This window comes from Agelaius phoeniceus, chromosome 6 (genome assembly GCF_051311805.1).
Source record: "Agelaius phoeniceus isolate bAgePho1 chromosome 6, bAgePho1.hap1, whole genome shotgun sequence".
NCBI classification, from domain to species: domain Eukaryota; kingdom Metazoa; phylum Chordata; class Aves; order Passeriformes; family Icteridae; genus Agelaius; species Agelaius phoeniceus.
Genome location: NC_135270.1, coordinates 33,801,055 through 33,820,874, shown reverse-complemented (window position 1 = coordinate 33,820,874; position 19,820 = coordinate 33,801,055). Strand labels below are relative to the sequence as shown.

The 19,820-nt window shown below is 39.3% G+C and overlaps 1 protein-coding gene across 4 annotated transcripts in view; it reads right to left on the bottom strand.

Annotated features, from left to right (window-relative positions):
• MEIS2 (Meis homeobox 2) overlaps positions 1-19,820 on the bottom strand; it is a 174,108-nt gene that overhangs the window by 5,974 nt on the left and 148,314 nt on the right. For all 4 annotated transcript variants that reach the window (XM_077180374.1, XM_054634026.2, XM_054634024.2 and 1 more), the window contains one exon: positions 553-611. In XM_077180374.1, coding sequence (XP_077036489.1) covers positions 553-611 — 59 coding nt within the window. The remainder of the gene's footprint in view (positions 1-552; positions 612-19,820) is intronic.

Here is a 19,820-nt window from a genome sequence, read left to right as displayed (position 1 = left end):
ATTGTTATAAAAATCATATGTTTCACTGGGAGCATATCTAGTGCATTCTTAAACAAAAGTAATAATCTTTTAATATTTTTTGGCAGTATAGTACCATGCCACATTAGTAGCGTATTGTGAATAGTCAAAGCAAATGAATGGATACAATGAGTTTTACAGCTCGCCTTCCAGAAGTAAAAGCAATGCATACACCAAGGAGTTGTGGGTAGCAAGAAAATGAGATTGTCCTGCTGATTGGATGCAGACAAGCAATGAGTAATTCAAGAGCTCACAGTCAAACAAACTGCTTGTGGCACTACTACTTGTACCCAATTACCAATTCAGAGAGAAAATAAAAAGCATTTTCAGTAGAGTCAGGGTGGGAAATCTCCAATTAGCACCAATTAGTGAAGTTGCTTCCTACAGCGGAATTCTGGGGACATAAGAAAAAAAAATAATCTCCCAGAATGCCTGGTTGAAGCATTTATTTACCAGGTGATGGGACTCCTGAAGAATAACTTGATGAGGATTTGCGCCTGTGGGACTTGAATACAGATACTACTTGGAACTTGCCTGCTCGATTTGACTGGTCAATCATAGGCTGTACTATTCTTCTTCTGGCATTAATAAACCTGCAACAGAATACAAAGAATAGAAGTCCTTTCATCAGCTTGCTTCTCTGTTTTGAGAACACCTCTGCTTTAAAAGTGACAGGATTTTAGCGTGCTGTGGAAATGTGTTTTGCTTCACGTTGCTTTTTAAAAAGAGTATAATTTCACTTAAAAGGATTTTCCTCTAAGTGCTCAGAAATTGTAACTGGTAACACGCTTATCTTACTAGCCAGCTTAAAGCTGGATTTGCCAGAAGGCTTTGAACAAGTAAATGTGACCGAAAACTTGTGTTAAAAGACAATTGTTTCTTTAACTTCTTCTAAGTGGCTCAGATCCTGGTTAAAGTTCACAGGCTGGGAGACTTTCTTTTCCCCTTTCCATCTTAGGGATCCAGCTCTCCTTGCAGCTGGCCATAAATGAGGACCAGGCTTTGCCACTCCGTGCTTTCACAAGGTATCGTTAGGTCAGCAAAGCCATCAATTAGGCTGTCTGAAGTTTTATCACCAGCGCAGCAGCAATAAGTGCCGGCCCAGAAAGACTTCTGCTCTTCTACAACTCCTGCAGTTGGAGCCTGTAAAGGCAAGGGTCGTTTGGAGGTCAGTGCCAGCTGGGGGCCACCTCTGTGTCCAAGCGGGGACACCCCGTGCAAGGCGACCGCCTGCCTGCCCTCAACTCAGGCACCTTTCAACTCGTTAGAAACCCCCAGTCACAGGTACATGTGGTTAATATTAGGCCCAAAATAACCTTTTTTTTTAATCTCAAACTGGGGTGGTTGCCGAGGCTTTTGAGCACTGGTAAAGGCAGTTAGTTGGCTGCAGAGCCTGGATTTAATTTTGCTAGTAATCCAAAAATAAGTGCTTGCATATTTCTTATTAGCTAATGCGTAGCAATCCACATCAGCACAAGCTAAGCTAAATTAATTTCCCTAAAATAATTTCAAAACTTGCCTATTCACAAAATATTTTTGAAAACAGGGCAATTTTCTATCACTCAGGAGCCACACTTGTTTTTGTCCTTTCTCTTTGTGTTTGAGAACACTTTGGAGCCTTCGTGCAGGTTTTGTGTGCTATTTCACAGCTCAGGCTTTCGCCTGGTGACCCTTAAGGAGTGCTAATGAAGTCGAATACTAGCGTTTAATCCTCTTCAGAAATACTAACATGCCCATCATCCAAAACAGCCTCCAATAATTGCCATTGGGCCCGATCCAACGCCTAGCAAAGTCTTTCAGTCAGCTAACTGAAAACTAAGTTCATCTGCTCATTTAGTAAATTGCTAGCCTTTATATAGCATCAACTCTGCAAGGCCTTTTGTCATGCTTCCCTCACTCCCTCCCACCCTCTGGTTAAATTCCTTCGCAGATAATAAAGGACGGTGGCACACCTTCGATTGCATCTTCTGTAATCACAGTGGTGGAAATTTCATTAGACAGATGCATAAATGCTACAAGTAACACTAAAGGGCTCTTTTGCATCTTTCTGTTTACATCCAAAAGACATTCTTTATTCTTTAGGAAAAGTACCATTCGGTTGTCAGAAATGTCATCCTGCCTCAGAATTAGTCATGACTTCAGCTATTAAAATAAAACTCAGACACAGTCAATATATTTGTTTATTCCCTTCTGACTGTGGCACAGTGAAGGCATCACTGCCAGTTCTGTGATTTTGAAGTGTGTTTCCGTCCTCAGAGACAAAGGTCCCCGATAGGACTTATTTGCTGAGTTACTTTCCAGTAATGTTGCTGTGCTGACCAAATGGAGCCTGACCTGAACCTCCTCCATCCAGCACGCCTTTTATCAGCTAAAGTTAAGGCCAATAGAGATTAACAGGAAAGCCTGATAAGACTGTTTTCTCTTCTCCTATGAGCTTCTAATGGTGTATACAGATGGCAAGGTTTTAAAGAATGGAATGAACACTTATTTAGGCCTGTAAAAAATCACAGAAACACCCCCACACACACGCACACACTTTCCATCTTACTAACCCCTTTTCTTCAATCAGGCCAGTCTTCAGGAAAACCAAATTGGTCTTTCGGTTTTTTTTATTTAAACCCCAACCACTTTTATTATTTACATCTGGTGGTCCCCTTATTTATGTCCCTCTTCACTTCCCTGCATATACACCCTTGCTCACAGGGCTGCGAAGCATTATGGGCCTCAGCTCTCAGCAGGAGAACTCCAAACTGTCTTCAAACAAATAATTAAGGGGAAGGTTAAAGGTTCACCCAGAGGTCATATCTTTGGATACTCCTCAGAAAGTTTACATTAGTAAGAAATGGGTGCCCTCTGAAGTGTTCTTTCAATGGGCTCGCACAACAAGGCAGAGCATTAAGAAAATTCTACATCCTTAAGGGTTTCAGGTAACATCTGCTTTACCTCTGAGCACAGAGATTGGGATACTGTGCTCCAGCCTTACATACTCGATAGTCTGATAGTCTCCACAGACTAAGCCTTTGGGATGGTTGTTGAAAACCCCATCTTGCTCAGCCATTGACTCCCAGAGGAGCATGGCCTTATTTTATCCTGCTGATGTGAATAAAGCCAGTCTTTCACTGCAAACTCTACCTAGAGGCAATTCACCAGTTGTTTTGGAAATGGGAGTTCAAGCCCTAAAAGAGAGTACTCCATATTTGTTTTCCTACCAAAAAAAAAGAAAAGAAAGAAAAAAAGAAGTGATAGCTCTTGGGTTTGATTTCCGATTTCATTATTTCTCCATTTTTCTTTTGCATATCTGCATAAGAGCAGGTGCAAGCAATGTCCTCTAGACCAGCGACAACTTCATCTAGAGAGAAGATACAGTGATGTATACTTGAAAAGACATAGGAGAACAGGCTTTAGGCATCCAGGTAAATTTGAAATTCCATTTCTATCGCTCCTCTGAAAAATCTTGTTCATAAACAGCATCAGTTATACCCACCAGTGGGTATGTCTGAAAAATGACACATTAAATTATTTATATTTGCAAGATTGCAGGTGCAAACCAGACATACATTTCAGGTGAAGCTAAAAATGGAATCCTAGTTTCACTAGCAGTAGCTACATCATGTAATGCATCAGCACAATTGGTAGACAAGGGCATAGAATGCAGTGTTTGTGCATTATTATTTATTCCTTATACTGCCCCATAAATATGCACAGTGCATAATAGAGACGTAGAAAACAGAGTCCCTGCCCTAGCCTTTACGTTTTTTGAGGACTGTTTTTGAATCCCTCAGAGAGCCATATCCAGGGCCTAAGTAAAGCAAAATACAGCCTTTTACACAGCACTTCAGTTTGTGCTGCAGAAACACTGATGTTATTTAGGCACAAATGTCTTCAAAAGGCATTAAGAGACAGGTGAAAAAAGAGAACACCAATGCCACTGTTTTCAGCATTATCTGGAACCCTATAAAAGAAGAATTCACAGCTCTGCTCCTGACACTAATTGCTTACCTTGTTCATACCCTTCACCCAGAGGGCAAAGATTGAATGGCCTTAAAAGATGAGTAAAATCTATCAAAAAGACATGGACTTCTTTGTTTCTCTGCTGTTAATAGTAATTCCTATTATTTGGATGAGAGCAGCAGTTAGAGGACCCAATGAAGCTCAGTCTTACTCCACCCCATGCTTCACAAGCACACTGTCCAAGAGAACTCAGTCTGAACAGATTTCCAGGCAAAGCCTGGGGGAGAGGAGAGACGCCTTCTCCCTGTTTGCGGAGGGGAACAGAGACAGAAGGAGATTAAGTGACAAGGCCAAAGTCATACAAGAGATCTTTGGCAGAGCCACACACCCAACATAGATTTCCTCAGTCCTCTTTCAGCGCTCCTACAATCTGCTATCCATATGCTATCTTTCCTTTGTTCCCCCAGCTTAACAGTCAGGCACACTGGCAGGGGACTGCAAAGAGAGCTCACATTGCCACTGTTTGTGCCTTACCTGCTGCGTAGATAAAGAGGGGTCATCAGCCTCCAGGGCTGTGAGGCAATACCTTCACAAACTCTACATTCATATGGTATTTGGTCCTCATTCCAGAATGATAAATGAGGTGTGTAATGTTGAGAAATACATGTCATTGACATAGCAGGCTCAATAAAAAACTCATTCCCAGCATTTTGCAAATGACAGATTACCAACCTTGCTTATTCACATAATAGCCATTTGAATCGAAAGGTTTTTTGCATCTTGTATTTTTTCTTTAATTGCTAGCTAAAGCAGCCACATCTATTTCCTATAGCCAGAGTCTGTCTTTCTCACACAAGTAGTTCTGGTTACTTTTGCGGGACAGTTCATGAAAGTACAAATGAACAAGATCTGGCTCAAAATGTACAAGAACGTGGACTTTTAAAGCAAGGCATTTCACTTTTATCTGCTTACAGCAAAACCCAGTAGTGCAATAAAGGTGCACTAGTGAATATGCAATGTAGTCTGGTGATTTGGTAGCACTGGTCCTAATTGGTTCCTACCATCGATAATTAGCATGACAATATAATCTAAATATATGCATTTAATCACATCTCTTCAAACAGAGACTTGGTTTTCTTTGTCCAAAATAAATATGCATTCTGTACTTTATAGGAAGTCCTGTAATTAATCTTCTTTATATATTTATCATATTTTATCTCAAGTCATATAAAATGATGTTAAACTCAAATTTGCATAATACATTTTATTCTTATAATAAAATAATGTTCTGATAAAATCATAGAGACATATTTCTGCAAAGTGTAAAGGCAATAAATAGCAAATAGCGATCTCTTAATCTGCTTCTTCTAATCTGGCACACTCAAAAATAATTTTATTGTTGTTTCCACTGTCTTTTTTATACATAGTGTACATATATTTTGAAACACCATGACTGCACCATAACTGAATCTGCTTAAGAGCAGTTCTTGAAATGAACTGTTAGTGACTGTACTGATTGGCAATCAGAATCAGAAATCTCCAGCTTTACTTTATGGCTATAATGGAAAATTCACTGTAAGGATGTAGGGTCACAACAGGTCTTGTTCAGAAGGATAGAGTACATGAATGGTCAGGAAACTATAACTCGTTCCCAACTGGGGGCCTAATCTGAACTCAAGCAGAGAGTGATATTTAACTCCCATCACTTGTCTGTATGTCTAATATTTTCTCTGAGATGAACTGGTGCCAAACTGAACCATTCTCGCCCCAGCAGCGTAGACTGCTCCCCATGAGAAACTGAGGAACAACATGGAGCCACCATGTACAACGCAAAACTTCAGTGTCAGTCTTCAATCTGGATTTCCACTTAAAATATCCATCCCAGAAAATGAGGTGCTAAAATATTGAATTTATTTAACAAACCAGCCACTGCATAAATCGGTTCTCAATTCTTTATGTGAAAACCAGAGAAATAAACAAATTTGTGAGATGAATTCACAATCAGTTCTTTAGAAGAATTAATGACAAGGAACGTGTTGACTCACTTTTAGCCCAAGACACTTCTGCTCTTAGACTTGCAAAGGACAGAAGTACTGAATGAACACTGTCACAGACTTAGTCACAGAAATAATAAAAATACAAGTAATGACAATAGTAACACTAATTTGGAGTCAGAATTGTTTGCTGCCATCTGAATAAAAAAAATAATTTTAAAAACTTTTTAGGTGCCCAGGGGAACAGTCTTGCAAGATTTTTCATAAACCTGCCAAGTGCAGATGAGAAGCTCAACTCTTATTAAATCTCCACAAATGGGAGCTGAGCTTGAAGAATAAATGGGGTCTAAGCACCTGCTTCAATGTTTTTGCTGAGTAAGAGTCTAAGAATGCATTCTAAAGAGTAATCCAAGTGTTTTCACCTTGGATGGGGAAATAAATCCTTGCCTAAATGATATTTCAGTCTTTGGACTATGCACATGTCAGTGTTTAGCTCAAGCGCATATGCTACACTGATCCCTTGCTGCCCAAGAGTGCCCTAATTTTGAAGGGAAAATAACCAATGAACTAGTCACAAAATATGTTTTCCTAAGTAACCTAGAAAATTACTTCTTTGCCAAGCAGAAAAAATAATTTTAAAAGTCATGAGCTGCTCAGAGCACTCTGAAAGAATGCATTAGAAAAGACTAATTTGCAGCAACACTTTTATCAATATCCACCCCCTGCCTTTACAGCAGTCTTTGTCTATCACCTAACCTTTAATCTGAGTAAGTAAAATTTATTTATCTTAGTTTATTTAACTTCTCCCTCCACTATGTATTCTAAATTGACAGAATTAGGTTTAGGCAGTATGTGTATGTACAAAAATAGTTGAAAAAGCCCTTGTTTATGCTTCACTGAATCTATGCCACACCTGGTTACCAACTCATATTTGCAGCATTCCTTATAGGAAATTAAAAAAGCTGACTTAGTCACCTGGAAATGAGCCATCTAAATAAGGCTTCCCTAAGTCATGAATATTAAGAAATGGAGTCAGTTATGCAATTGCTTTTGAGAGGAAGCAGGAGGGACAGGTCGGTTTATTCCCTGGCAAAGCCTCACCTAGTTTTGGACAGCCTTGTTAGAGAAGGGGGGGTTAAGGACTTTTTACACTGACTTTCTAAAGCTTATTCAGACACCTCACATCTGTCAAAGGTGTGATTCAAAGGACCTAAGTCACCATCGACTTGGTGAAGACTCCAGAAGATGACAGAGAACAACTTAACTGCGTGCCTGAGGCAGCCTGAGGCAGGTGCTAACCATCCCAAAGACTTCTGCCGCATCTTCCATGTTTACGGTCGACTTCCTAAAAATAGGTCTTGCCATTTGGAGCTGCCAATTGTTGGAAATCATGATTTTTCTCGTCCTGTAACTGTGAGACTGTCCTAAAAAAATCAGGAATTTAAACAGCACTCTTCCCAGTGTTTACTTTGTGAGTTTTTCAGTCATTGCGCCACATTTTTAAAACGCTCTTCTCAGCCACAAGATCTAGAAACTTACTTGATAAGATTCTCACATAACCATTGTCTCCTGGAGCTGGGACCTCGAATTAACATGAAACAACTTGAGCCTTGCGATAAAATCATGAGAATTGGCAAGACGCACACCTATTCACCTCAGAGGAAAATCCACCTCGTGTAACTCTCGGTTACCAGATTACTCCTTGGGAGCACGGAGAAACGATTTGGCTCTACCCAGAAAGCCGTGAGGGCTGTCACGGGGAGCACCCTCAAAGCAGCACAACCCGGGGCAGCCGCCCTGCCTTCGCCCCGGGGCAGGGGTTTGTGCGCGGGGCCTTCTCCGGCAGGGAAGGAAAGGCTCCAGCCGCAGTTTGGGGCTCCCCACCAAGCCGGCACCCGCACCATCGCCGGCCCGCGCCCGCAGCCCTCACAGCCCCGCAGCCCTCACAGACCGCAGCCCTTACAGCCCCGCAGCCCTCACAGACCGCAGCCCTTACAGCCCCGCAGCCCTCACAGCCCCCACAGCCCCGCAGCCCTCACAGCCCGCAGCCCTGATAGCCCCGCGCCAAGGCCGCATCCAGCCGTTCCATGGGGTCGGCAACAGCAGCGCTGGCCCGGCAACAGCTATGCCTCCCGGCCGCAGAACTAGGCTGGCCTCGAGGTCTAGCCTGGGTGGCCCCAGGGGAGGCCTCCCGCTGTGCAGCAGGGCGCCATGAGGTGGGGCCAGAGCACTACCGCCGGGCCGGGGGTGCCGCTGCCCCCGCGGAGCCGGGCCGCGCCATGGCCCGGCCCGCCTTTGCCCGGTACGCTGGGCGGGGAATGTGCCTGGCGAGTGTGCCTCGGGAGTGTGCCTGAGGAGTGTGCCTGGCGAGTGTGCCTCGGGAGTGTGCCTGCGGAGTGTGTCTGGGGAGTGTGCTTCTAGTGTGCCTCGGGAGTGTGCCTGGGGAGTGTGCCTCGGGAGAGTGCCTGGCGAGTGTGCCTCGGGAGTGTGCCTGGCGAGTGTGCCTGGCGAGTGTGCCTGGCGAGTGTGCCTGGCGAGTGTGCCTGGGGAGCGCCGCTCCGCGCACACCACTGCCGCGGGTGGGCACAGTTTTCCTCACGAGGTTCCAGCAAACCTCAGTCTAATTGGAAAAGTATCATCACGTATTCCCCCTTGGCTCCTGGTGGGAAACGAGCGCCTTTTGGTGCATGCCACCTGAAACCACAGAACACATGCCGGAGGAGGCTGTTTCTCTTTTGACAGTGCCGTCAGCTTGCTCATATAAGTTTTTTTTTTTTTTAACCACGCATCGTAAAAATGATCTTTTAAAGATACTTGAAAGGAAGGGAGGAGACAAACAGACATACTTCCTTAGCTATTCATATCTTACAGATAAAATGTGAAGTCAATAGACACAAGCCGTAGCATTTAACCTCATCCTGTGCTTGATTTATTGCAGATGGGAATCAACTAGAAACTGAATTACTTTGAAATTTTTACTACTGACGTTAAAATTCCATGTTTGTATACATACGTCTTGTGGAGATGCTAAATACAATTTTAGCTAATTTGGCATGCTCTTTGATTTGCTAGCATTTAGAAACTCATGTTAAAGGTAGAAAACAAATCTCCTCTGAAATCTTAAGTAACTCATGCATTTAAAGATGTGTTAATTTGTCATCTTAAATTCCTAGGAAAAGATTTTCAAAATTAATTAGGCTCCAACAGTCTTGAGAACGCAATCAGGAGTTGAGGTACCTCATTTTAGGTAACTTTAAAAAAAAACCCAAGCAAAGTGTAGTTTTTGAATAATATCACATTCAAGTACTTTACATCTATTTTTAAACTTATCGATATTTAACATATTAATTTTTTAAAATCAATTCTAAATTGACTGAAAAGGAGAGTTGTCAACAAATTTAACATCTGTTTAACTTCCCTGATCAAATAAGATTAAGGCACTAATTCTCCCTTTTACCTTTCAGTGGAAACTACCTAAGTAGCAACTTGCCAAAAATGCATAAAGGTGTTTAGCAATTATGTAGTGGGTATGTTTGAAGAGATCAAGGTGCATTCACATGTCCTGTGCTATGGGTATCTCTGATTAGCTTGTCATCTACTCTGAAGAAGATGTAGCCCAACTCTCCTATACTATGTAACAGGCCAGCTGTTAGCTGTCTGTCAAGCACCTAAAGTGGACAAGTAGTCCAGGAGCAAAAATGTCACTCCTTTGATCTGGCAAGGAGCAGCTGCTGATTTATAGAGTAGGACTTTGTTCTTCCGTTCTATTTTGCTTTCTTTCCTAAGGCAGAACCACAAAATCCAGCAGAAAAAAAAAAGTGCCATTCTCTGCAACATCAACAAGCTCTGACAACTGCAACAGGGTTTTTCTTGGCCCTAACAAAGCTCTCAGGCATCTCCTTTGACGCTCACCTTTTTTTTTTTCCTTCTTCTTTTTGCAATGCGGTAGTTATTGTTTAATTCAGCTTCTGTAAATGGAATGGACTGTGGCCAGCAAGCCTGGGGCATAAACACACCTGTATGAAAGAAGCCTTATTGTAGCAACCATCTACAACCAACCTGCACATGCACTACCAGTTTGTGAGTTCAGAAGGAATGTTCCATTTTCCCTAACAGTAAATTTTGCCTTAAGATAACTATTTTTTGTACCCACTGTCCTGTCTTGACCACGAAGCATGTACACTCTTTCATTGTTATTAAAATCTGAAGGAAAAAAAAAAGTGTATTTTTCTACCTGTCAACCAGGGAATGTCAAGAAATTGGATCCAAAGAGCCCACTTAAAAAAAAAAAAACCACAGCCAAAATATATTTATCGAAACACACTACTGAAAGTTTGAAAACTAGGATCCTAAAGATGTCTGTTCTGTTTCAAACATAGTGATGCACTTGCAAGCACCTCCAGCTTATACTGTTGCAGATTCTCCTCAAAAAAAGCATTTGGTGGAACAAGAACTCAGTAAGAAATAGCATTTGATGCAGCTAACCAGACTGCAGCACTGCCAGCCCAGAGTCAATGCTCCATTTGTTCTCTTAGAAGATGCTGAGCAGATTCTGTGAGGTGATTTGTTACTACACAGGCTGTTGGTCACCCATTGGTATAGCAAGAGGGTTTTCCTTTATTTCCCTTATGATCTGTTTTCAAGTTTATTAGCTAAAACCCCAAACCTATGGGACACAGTAAAAGGCTGCAGTATAATGCTGCTGAAGAGGAGAGAAGCTGTGTTTGACCCTGGTTTGTGTCCACACACATGCTGTGTTCACATTTCTTTATACTGTAACTTTAAAAACAGATGAAAAAGGGTTAGAAAAACAAAGATGGGAAGAGGTGAGGGTGGTGGGGGCGACATCATGACTACAAGATCTTTTGCATATATGTTAGCTTGTGCAAATAAATAAGAGCTATTACAGCCAGAGCCCTAAGGGAGGCAGGAAAATGATGATGTACAGGATAGTATAAAATGATATATTAAAAACTGTGCTGTCAGTGTAACAATAGAATATTAAGCAAAAGTCCATAATAATTGGCAGATATTTAGCTGTAGACATCTTTCTTTGGTTGGTGGGTACTAAAGTATACGTGAGAGGAAAGAGAACTAGTTAGTCAATTAGAAGTAATGGGCATAAATAATACACTGTGTGTAAATACATCTCCCCCTTTCCCAAGTTATAGCTCTTATCCGGATACACCTAACAACCTCTCAGTAAGTCATACCTATATGCTGATATGCCTTGTGTTTTGGTCTTTGCTTTGTCTGGGTACTGGAGATTCTGCTTATGTAAATCTTTCTTCCTGTAGATACAGATGTTAAATGTTTTCACAATACCAGTGGCAAGACTTCATCAAACCAGAGGGTCTAATGTCTTAGTAGTTAAAGATGTGTCAACACCATACACACCATGAGACTGCAGCCATGTTATGGAATACATGCTTCACATGCTTCACAGTGATGAGTTGGTAGCAGAACAAGTGTGGGACAAGTATATTAAGAATGCTGAAATGAAGAGGTAAATATACAGTGTCATACTGGTGAAACTTTTGCTATCTCTCATCCCATCTTGTGTTCTCTGTGTTCCACATGAATCAGGGGGAAATGTTCTTAAAACATTTTAAAGAGTTTGTTACATATGAGCATATTTCATGGGTGCTTGTGTCTTAGTTGTAAGCCAAATGGTTTGGGATGGAAAAACTGAAAATTTCTGTGGAGCTGTTTCCTCAGCCTATCACTCCCCATTCCAGGCTCTCATATTTTCTGACCTTCCTCTCTCCAGGGCTCAGTCTTGCTCCCTAGCCTACCTTGTTGGCTCCCCAGAGATAATGGCAACACACAACTTGCAAGTCAGTGATAAATCTTGCTGATGCTCTGCAAGGGTCCTAGATGGACATATATGTGAATGTTATACCATTTCTTATCTTTCTGCTCTTTTGAACAAGCTTCTGTCTTCTGAACAAGAAAGGACTGAAACCTTGAAGGTTTGCTCTTTCTAAAACATTTGAAAGGCTGGGTTCTCCTGATTTCAGTACTCAGCTGGCTTATGGGCAGAGCAGAGCATTGGAGAAGCCTGTGCAACATGGCTTTCCCAGCTAAAGGGAGCTCTTCTAATGTATTTTTCTTTCTTCTATTAAAGGATGGGTAGCTGGAGATGTTTTTCTTAATGTTTTTTTAAAATAGCTCATTTGAAAATTAAATCCTACCACAGAAAGGAACTTGAATTGTATTTCTTCAGTCAAAACTGGCTAGTTCTGTACTGTGTTCCACTATCTCATATTTTGCATACAATTGAGATACTTGTCATGAAATTAAACCCAATCTATATAACCTATCTAATATTTACCTTTCTTTCTTTATGAGAGCAGTTTGGAAACTGTGTGTGATCTTACATAATTTTAATAACTGGTTGCTGATGGATTTCAATATTAGCTCTGACTGTTCTGACTGATACGATGTTGAGGCTTAATTTTCAGAATTTCACTAATTGTTCCTACACTGCGTAGGGGTAAAGGCATCTAAGAATATGTATATAAACCTGCATTTGAGCCCACAAAACTGGTAATGGTCAAGTACTCAAATGTATAAGGCAAGTTTTCAAAATTATCAAGTTCTGTTATCAAGATCATCAAAGGCTCTGTAAATCTTATCCCAATTGTTCAGTGAATTTCTGAGTTAGAAGGCAATAATAGCAAATGGGTGTTGCCATTAATGCCTAAATTGTAGGTGATCTGCTCTCAAGAAATTTTCTGTCTCTGCTTAGATGTTCCAGGAATCACCAGAAGGTGGACTTAGATACCTAACTACATTTCTTTGGTAAAAAAAAAAAAAAAAAGCCTTCACTTAACACTGAAAATGCCTAAATTCTTTAGGCATGTAGATTTCTACTTTTTAATATCCCATTCCACCATCATTTCTACTGCTGTATATTTGTGTTTCCTAACAGTCAGTTACTTTCTGCAGTAACCATCCTCAGTCTCTGAGTGTCTCTTAGACACTCATGTCCTGTCAGGATTCCTATGATAGACACCTTCCTAAGACAGACATCTTAGGACAGGCCTTTTTGCCCTTATAATAACAGAGATAAATATCTTTCCTTTTTAGCTGACAGCATTATTATTTTACTGTTTATCTGGAAAGAAGGAGATCAAGTTTTACCTCCCTATCCTGCTTGATTTGGAACACAGACATGAGCATGGGTCCATCACATTCTAAAAGAGTATCTGAATCACGCACAGAGTCATTACAGTAAACAAAGTCCTTTCAGTTCATGTTCTGAAGATGTTCCACCCGAATTAAGCAATTTTACAGCCATAATTAACCAGCACTTAACTTTCACACATCTGAAGTTGGAGCCTTAACCAGAGGCTGTACAGTCAAGCCCATGTTCTTAATTAATTTTGTTCTAGTAACTAGTCATTACATACACAAAATAACTGGGAACAACAGAGGCATGATAGTGAAGAAGAGTAAAGATGAAGCATTATGTTCAATAGCCCATTGATTGAGAAACTCAACTCAATTGGAACAGTTAAGACATTGATTTAAATCCAGATGAAGAGAAGACCTGCAAACATATATTTTATTTAACAAGCGAATTTTCTAGCCATTGAGCCATTGAGGATAGCACTCCCTCTACCCCATTTGACTCTTTTGTGTAAAGCTTGGTATGGCTGATGTACGACAAGAACTTTGGCTGAGTTTGGCCCTTGGGGAAGTTTGGGCCCTTGAGGCAAGGCTGATTTTGTGTTGAAAGTTGTGTTGCTGTGGAACAGGTTACTGCCCATTTGTCATTGTATACGTATTTGTGTTCCTATTCTGTCCTGGAGGTCCTTTATATAATAAAATAACCATGGACAGAGCAATATCTCACTTTATGGTACTGCTAGAGCTACAGTTCCAGATTTCTCAATTATATCCCATTCTAAGCAGATTTGTGCATGCTCACCAGTGGAAAAAAGTGTTTGTAGACTAAAAGTTCTTAAGCTTCTTGGGACTAGATAGCAACTAGATGATGCTGGAAAATTCAGAGGTTGCAAAACTTAAACTGAAGATTTCAGGGTTTGTGCTTGACACTCATATGCAACTCAAATGTGATACATATCTAACAGATACATATATATTAATGAGGAAATATTTTTTAAAATATACTACACAGGTCTTTTAGTATGGTTTAATTAGTCCATAACCCAATATTATAATAAAACTTTCATAAGAAGCTCAAGCCAAGTTTTACAGCATCTTTAACCAACCATTGAAAGAAACACAAAATTTAAGGTCAATAGAAATATTATGTAAAAGAAACAAACAAACAAACAAAAAAGTCAGGGAAAAAAGAAAAAAAATGCACCAAATTCACAGGCAGCATCTTCAAATGAAATAGTTCAGCATCGTACTTTCATGCATAAAAATTTAAAAATTAATTTGATAAGAAATTAACTATAAATAGAACAAAAGCAATGTTTTATTTGAATTCATTGTCCAAACTGAAGAAAACTTACAAACTACAAATGCAGAAACCCATTCAGATTGACTAGTAAAAGAGAATTAAGTTTTCATTTCCTTTTCTTAATTCTTCCCCAGTAGTTATAATCAGTCTTTCCAGTGTGACTATAGTATCATCCACAAAACTTTTAGCAACATCATAATGAAAAAAGCTATGCATTATATCTTCATAAATCACATAAAGTTTAGCAGACCCTAGTAATGACACATATGTTTTAATTCCAGTAAATTCTAGCCTAAGACAGCATAGCCTGTGGTGTCTCACCTGAGTTCTCGGACATGTTTAGGAAGTGCATTAGCTCTTTGAGTCAGTGAAATAAATAAAAACAAATATAGTGGTCAATAGGCAAAGAAAAACTTAGCACTCCAAATGGGTTTTGACAGAAGCCTGAGTTGGAAAATCCACCTGTATTTTATGTATGTCACTTAATCAATGAGTAGTCCAGTTAGCTGCCTAATTTTTGATGCCTGATAATATGTGTTCCCGGTTAAAAAAAAAAAAAAATTAAAAAAAAATCTAGAGGACCTGTATTCCTTTAGTTTGAGAAACCAGGGTCTATAAAAGAACAAATATGAAAATATCATAATGTGAAATTCCACAAATTTCACAGTTCCATGTACCTGATTGCTAGGACAAATCTAATGCAAAAATGTGCAGCTAAGATGGGTGCCTACACTTCATTTTCAAGTGTAGTAAAAAAACAGATAAAAATTGAAAAGAGAAAATCTTTTTGGGCATGTTTTGCATCCAGACCAAAATGCCCTATTTAATCCTTCTGCCAAATTTATTCCAAGTGCTACCAAGATCATGCTTTTTTTTTTTTTTTCCAATATAGCACAGACCTATAATAACTGCTTAAGCATGCCATACAGTATTAATCTTCTTCATGAACGCTGTCCCAAACCAGTTTCCATGGAGAGAAATTAAGAGGTATGTACAGGCAAAGGAGAAAATATATGGCTAGCTAATGATACAGAAAGGCTCTTTAGATACAGAAAGGCTCTTCAGATAGGAGCTATGGTAGAAAGGAAGTATTTTTCAACTGAGATTGTTGGATTGAGGGGAGGACAGCACTAGACCAAGTGAGAAAAGAGGACAATGGGGGGGAAAAAAGAGACATCTATGTTGAAGTATGTTTCAACATTTTTTTAAAGACAATTTTGAAATTGATCCAGAACAGGAGGGAGGAAGGTTGCCTAAAGTGCCTGAAGTAGGAGGTGATTTTTTTTTTGATGTGTGTGTTAAGCACCAGCGTTTGATACATTCAGGGGGGATATACTATGACTTAGAGTCCTGGGAGAAGGGGACTACAATTGTCAAGGCGGGAAGAGATGAAGGCAGAAGCAAAAGAGATGTTTTGTTGAAGTGGACATAGAAAAAGGGGTGGACATTGGAGGTGTGAGAAAAAGTGGGTTTGGGACAGTGGGAATGAATGTGTGAGGAGTATCAAGAAGTAAAACTCATACTTAAGAATGTGTGATAGATTAATGTTGCTCTGGGTTCACTGTCAATTTTGTTTGCCAGGTTATAAACCCATATATATAAAATGATACTAAACATGAACTTCATTTAGAGAATACTCTGTTTACTGTAAGTTTGTTAGCCAAGCAATCTGCAGTAGCTGCAGCTGTGGCTTGTTCCATCTCATCAGTAATTTTAACTCTAATAGTCATTAGTGTGAAGCTTTCCACAGTATTTTAAAGTGATACTTTCAGTTCTTGAGTTCTTTTCTGTTTGAATAGACTGTGTATCCTTTAACATCTAAATCATTTTCTCTGAGAATCATCACAACACAGCTACACTTTGGAACAGAAGATGTCAATGTAGTTCTGATGAATGTCTGCAATATTTATTAAAAAATCCCCCAAACAAACCACAAACCCAAAATGTAGCTTTGAACAGTTTATGATTATCTATAATCAATATCTTTCTCCATTATATAGTCCAAAGAACCAAGTCCTGAAACAGCATGCATCTCTGTGAGAGGATGTCCTCTACATGCCATCAGTTGTTTAATCCTCTCTGTTGTGTGCGGAGTATGAAATAGGCAATAGCTTATGATTGCTTTAAACAGTGTTTGCCTGCCCTATGACTTTTCAAAAGATCCCAGGATGAGGTTAGCATGATAAAGAGCTTGATTTCTCTAAGCAACAGTTATTCAGACTGACATCACCTATTCATTTACTGGGGACCATATAAAAAATATAAAAATAATGAAAAAGACTCAACAGTTGGACTTAAGTCTGAAGGGGCATCTCCACTATCATTACCACCAAGTGCATAAAACCTGAGCTCGATGTTGGCCTACTTAAAATTACTATTTTGCTGTGAAGGGTTGGGAAAGCAATTTATAAAATGATGAGGTAAAAGTAAGAGAAGTCCCATTAAAAGCTTTTTCTTTTCTTTAAATGAGAGAGAACAGAGTAGGACTGTTTGAGTTTGAACCACTTATTACCTTTGTACATTTGTCTTTCTTAACTTCTGTTAATTGATTAGATTTCCCTTAGAAGTAAATGTTCATTGATAGATAATTGTATCGTTGTGGCTTCTTATTGGGGAAAAGTATTACATCTGCACACTTAAGATAGATAAAACCAGATGGATGTATCTGCCTGTCCATCAATCTCTGTACTCAAGAAGCCTGTGGGTATTTTTAGAGAATTTAAATCAGTTGCAAACAAAAGGGGCATTTTAAAGAAGAAAAATACACTTAATTAAAAAGATGTCAAAATTATTTTATTGTCAACATCCACAATATCTGTGACACGGTGATGTTGTGTAACTTGAATGCCAGTTTTCAGAACCATAATGAGTAGCTATTAGAAAAAGCAGGGACTTATTATTAGTATCCCCACAGAGTTATCTTCTAAATTATTTATACTTGCAACACTTTCACGTAATAGCAGTTTTAAATTCAAGCAAACAAAGCAAACCACACAATAAAGAGAGGGGAAGAGAATTGTACAGAAACCTTTTCTGAATATATGTAGTTAGAAAGGCAAGTCAAACTCATCAGATTTTGTTTCCTACTCAAATTCTCCTGAGATTTGCAATAGACAACATCAAAGCTTTCTGGGGTTGTGTCACCTTGATAAAGGATTGAACAGCACTGTATCTGTTTTATGTCTCACATCTAAAATGTAAAGGAATGCAACTTTATTTGTCTGGTGCAAGTTTGCTTATTGTCTTTGAAATTCCACAGCAGACCCTCCACAAAAAGCTTAACTATCAGAAGGGTGCAAATAACACCAGAGCCTTGTGTTCTCTTACGTTCATCCCTTAGGTTATGGTGCTAGGTTTGCATAGGAGTTGGGGAGAGCAGCAGGGGAGGATTGTTAGTTTTATATAAACTTAGCATTGCGAATTAATGATTCTGCTTTCCACACATGCTTTACTAATACACAGTGTGATGATTAACACTTCAGGAGTCAATGATTTTCAGAAAAATTGAGGTGGGATGCCTTTTTTTTAAAAAAAAAACCCTTCAGCCAAACTCAAGTCTGCTCAGTGCAGAGATAATTTGAGTTAAATTGAAGAGAAAATAGCTGAGGCTGAAGACTCTAATGGTCTCCTTCTGATCTTAAACTGTTTGCATTTATGAAGATATAAAGATCATCCTGTTCACTTTCCATTAACCAACCTATGAAGTTTTGTCTTAACCATCAAAACAAATTCCAGATGAAATCACTTTCTTATTAGATTACTGATCAGCTACATTTGGTTATTTTAACAACTAATTTCTACTCCACAAAAAGGAAAAACCCCAGCATGTCTTTTCCCCCTGTAACAAAAGTATGTAGCTAAATATTCCCAGCTTTTTGTCAGTCATAATAGAAGCAGGTTTTAAAAGTACCCAGTTATTCTGAGTGCCTCTTTTTCTGGGCATTTGGTTTAAGGTTCCCAAAATAAACACACAATGAAATGCTAGCCTTCTTTTTAAGCAAAAAGAACCTCACATGTACTAAAAATGTTATTTGCCTTATGCTACTTCAGTTGCTCAACAGCCCCCTCATTGATTACCGTCGAGTTACATTAGTTTAAAATTGGAGTAACTGAGTAGTGGATCAGGTCCTATAGTCAGACATATGTTTTCCACTAGATAATGGCTACTTATATATTTATGAATTTTAAAATGCTTTTCAATTCAATTATCATTGTTACTGTGTGCAGGAAGTAAAGAAGTAAATTGCAACCAAGCTTTCAGGGGTTTATTCCCTTATGAAGCACTTATATTTCAAGTGTCAGGGGAGGGCAACTGTATAGTGCCCTCTACATAATAAATGACAGTGTTGAATATTCTTAATGTTTTTCTGTTTGTGGTTTTAGGGACAGAACTATTACCTGTTGCTATGTAAAATACAGTAAAGGACACTGTGCTATCATGTCTTTAACCAAGCTGCACAGAAACTTTCAAGGAGGTTCAAAATAATTGGTACTCAGATCTATTCTGTTCTGATCACCCCTAGAAACAGAAAGTACTCACAAAGTGATAAACAGCTTTCAGACAAATGCATAACTCCAGTGTCAACTGGAGTTATGTGCAGACACTCAGAGCAGAAATAGTATATAGCTCTCCATTCCTGAACATGACAGTCATAATAAACCTTAACCTCAAAATTCCCTGCTTTCCTCAACCACAGCTAAAAATGCTACACACATTTATACCATCTAATGAACCAGACATTAAAAGAAAACCACAGATCTATACCAGTAGACTATCAGGAAGAGAAGTGTGAAGTGAATACTTGCTCATTACAGTATCATGGTAGTTATGAAAAGGAAAAACCTAATAAATCACTGTTGTCATCCTTCAGCAAGTGTAGGGGATAGTCTGCCATTGGAGGTCCCACCAGCTACTAAAATAACTGCTTGTAAAGTGGATAGAGCAAACATATAATGCAAAATCCTTGGGGACAGAAACAGACTCACCATGGTGAACCTGGAAAAAAATGATGGATTTTTATTTTACTCTTCTTTGATGGCAATACAAAGGAAGGAGAGACTATGGAGTGAAGGACTTAGAGTTCATCATGTCTGTTTTTGAAGTCAGTTACCTACTCTCTTTCTTAATGTGTATAAACCAATTAATAGTAGATGATGAGTCTGATTATGAAAAGAAGGGAAAGGTATTCGACTTGTTCTTTCAGAAGCAAGTAAATAAAGAAAGAGTAGGAGTGAGTGGAGTTTAGAACTGACTCCTTTTCCACCCACACCTCCTTGAAGCCAGGGAAACATCCAGCACTGAAATGATCAAAGCCTATAGCAAATAGTGGTCAGTAATGAATACATATCATCATAATGAGCAAACACAAAGAACAAAACTCTGCTATTGTTGTGCCTCAGAGATATATTTCATGCTATTC